The sequence below is a fragment of the Panthera onca genome, chromosome C2, assembly GCF_046562875.1.
Source record: "Panthera onca isolate mPanOnc1 chromosome C2, mPanOnc1 haplotype 2, whole genome shotgun sequence".
Lineage (NCBI taxonomy): Eukaryota > Metazoa > Chordata > Mammalia > Carnivora > Felidae > Panthera > Panthera onca.
The window spans coordinates 14,479,428-14,481,117 of NC_138347.1; the positions used below are offsets into that span (position 1 = coordinate 14,479,428).

A 1,690-nucleotide genomic window follows, 5' to 3' on the forward strand; every position below is an offset into this window, starting at 1 on the left:
TAAATTCACTGACAGGTCTTTGGGAATTATTTGATGAGTGAATTGTGAAAAAAGATCCCACAACTCATTTTACAAAAAGGATAGAAAATTCATGACAGCCAAACTTTTAAGCAACTCAATTTTTGTGAGAAAAAAATAAATTGTTCAAGATCTTAATGGAATAGAGTGCTTAAGACCTTGATTAGAATAGAGTGAATAAATGGCATATTTGGGGATTTTGAATAAGGATCATCAATATTTTTTCAGTCTTACTGGAAAATTAGCTATAATTTCCCATGATATTGGCTTCAATCAGTAAAGAATGTGTCCATTATTTTGAACAGAAATGAGACGCTATGATGTCTGGCTAGAGGATTTTATGGATGACGGTCATATCTCATGCATGGTCTTTGAAGGTACCACAATCATTGTCAACATGGGGAGTATTTCATTGGAATCTGTGCAAACTGTCTTAAATTAGAAAACAAAGAAATTAATGAGTCTGTTTTTCATGCTACTCAGGCCATGGAATGAGGATTATGCAAGTTTGTTTTTATTGCCACACCTATTTTGGAGGTATAAGAGTCCCTGGGCAGATGGCAACATTCATACTTGGGAAACACACCCAATTACCAAACAGAAACCCCAGCTCCTGACACTATGAGATACTACTACAGCAATGACTATGGTGGCCTGGGCTATAGATGTGGAGGCCTGGGTTATGGCTATGGCCTAGGCTGTGGCTGTGTTTGTGGTGGCTTTAGAGGCCTAGGGTGTGGCTGGGGAGGCCACAGATATGGCTGGTGCCGCCCATCGTGCTATAGAGGATATGGATTCTCCAGCTTTTATTGAAAAGGAAAAGACTGGTGTTTTGGGACTTTAGAACCCTACAATCACCCTACTGCTAATTCTTTCACGTCTTTGTATTTCCATCGGATTCCAGATGCTGCTCTGGCCATCTGGCCACGTGTACAGTGAAGACGATCAAAACTCACACTGGAGTCCAGAAATTAATCAACAACAGTCTTCATTCCATGAATTGACTGGGAATTTTACAGATTGGGTTGCCTGTGGCAACTCTGTGTTCAATTTTCAATAAAGTTATTTTCTTTGGATGACAAACTGGGCATAATTTCTTCTACATGATCTCGTATTGATGTTTGCCAATTTTGAAGTTACCAAATGGACCGATTATTCTGCTTTAGGACTATTCTTTCAGGGATCACCTTTTCAGAGGACTTTGTACTATATTGTTGTTCAAAGCATAATCTCTTCTTTTGACCTCAGGTTTAAAAGTTCAGTTTTTCTCTGCTTTCTTTAGACATTTCTCCCTATTTTATAACATAAATCATCCTGTGGGGAAACAAATATATATTTTTTCATAGTGATGCTTGGAAGTTGGACATTTCTTTGCAGAGCCAACCAGAAAGCTTCTAATTACCAGACAAGGGAAGGATAGCAAGGGAAGTTGAAGTAATTTTGGATTCAGCAAGAAAGGAGAACACAGATTTGAAAAAGATTGTCCCAGACGGTTTATCATATGTGACTGTTTTTTTTTTTTTTCATTCCTTCTTTCTCATAAGCCATAATAGGAGAAGGAGAACAATAAGAGAGACTGTTGGTCTTTATTTCCCTAGAGATTTACATGTAGTTAGTTGAAGGGTTATTGAACTAAAGAAAAACCAAAGACTGAAGGGAAAACCTTTGCAAG

At 37.9% G+C, this 1,690-nt stretch overlaps 1 protein-coding gene across 1 annotated transcript; it reads left to right on the forward strand.

The window, feature by feature from the left end:
• The first annotated feature begins 639 nt into the window (after nt 1-639).
• On the forward strand, nt 640-831 carry LOC132682809 (keratin-associated protein 19-4-like). The gene has a single exon (XM_060637992.1). It carries the CDS (start codon nt 640-642, stop codon nt 829-831), a length of 192 nt encoding a protein of 63 aa, XP_060493975.1.
• The last annotated feature ends 859 nt before the right edge of the window (nt 832-1,690 follow it).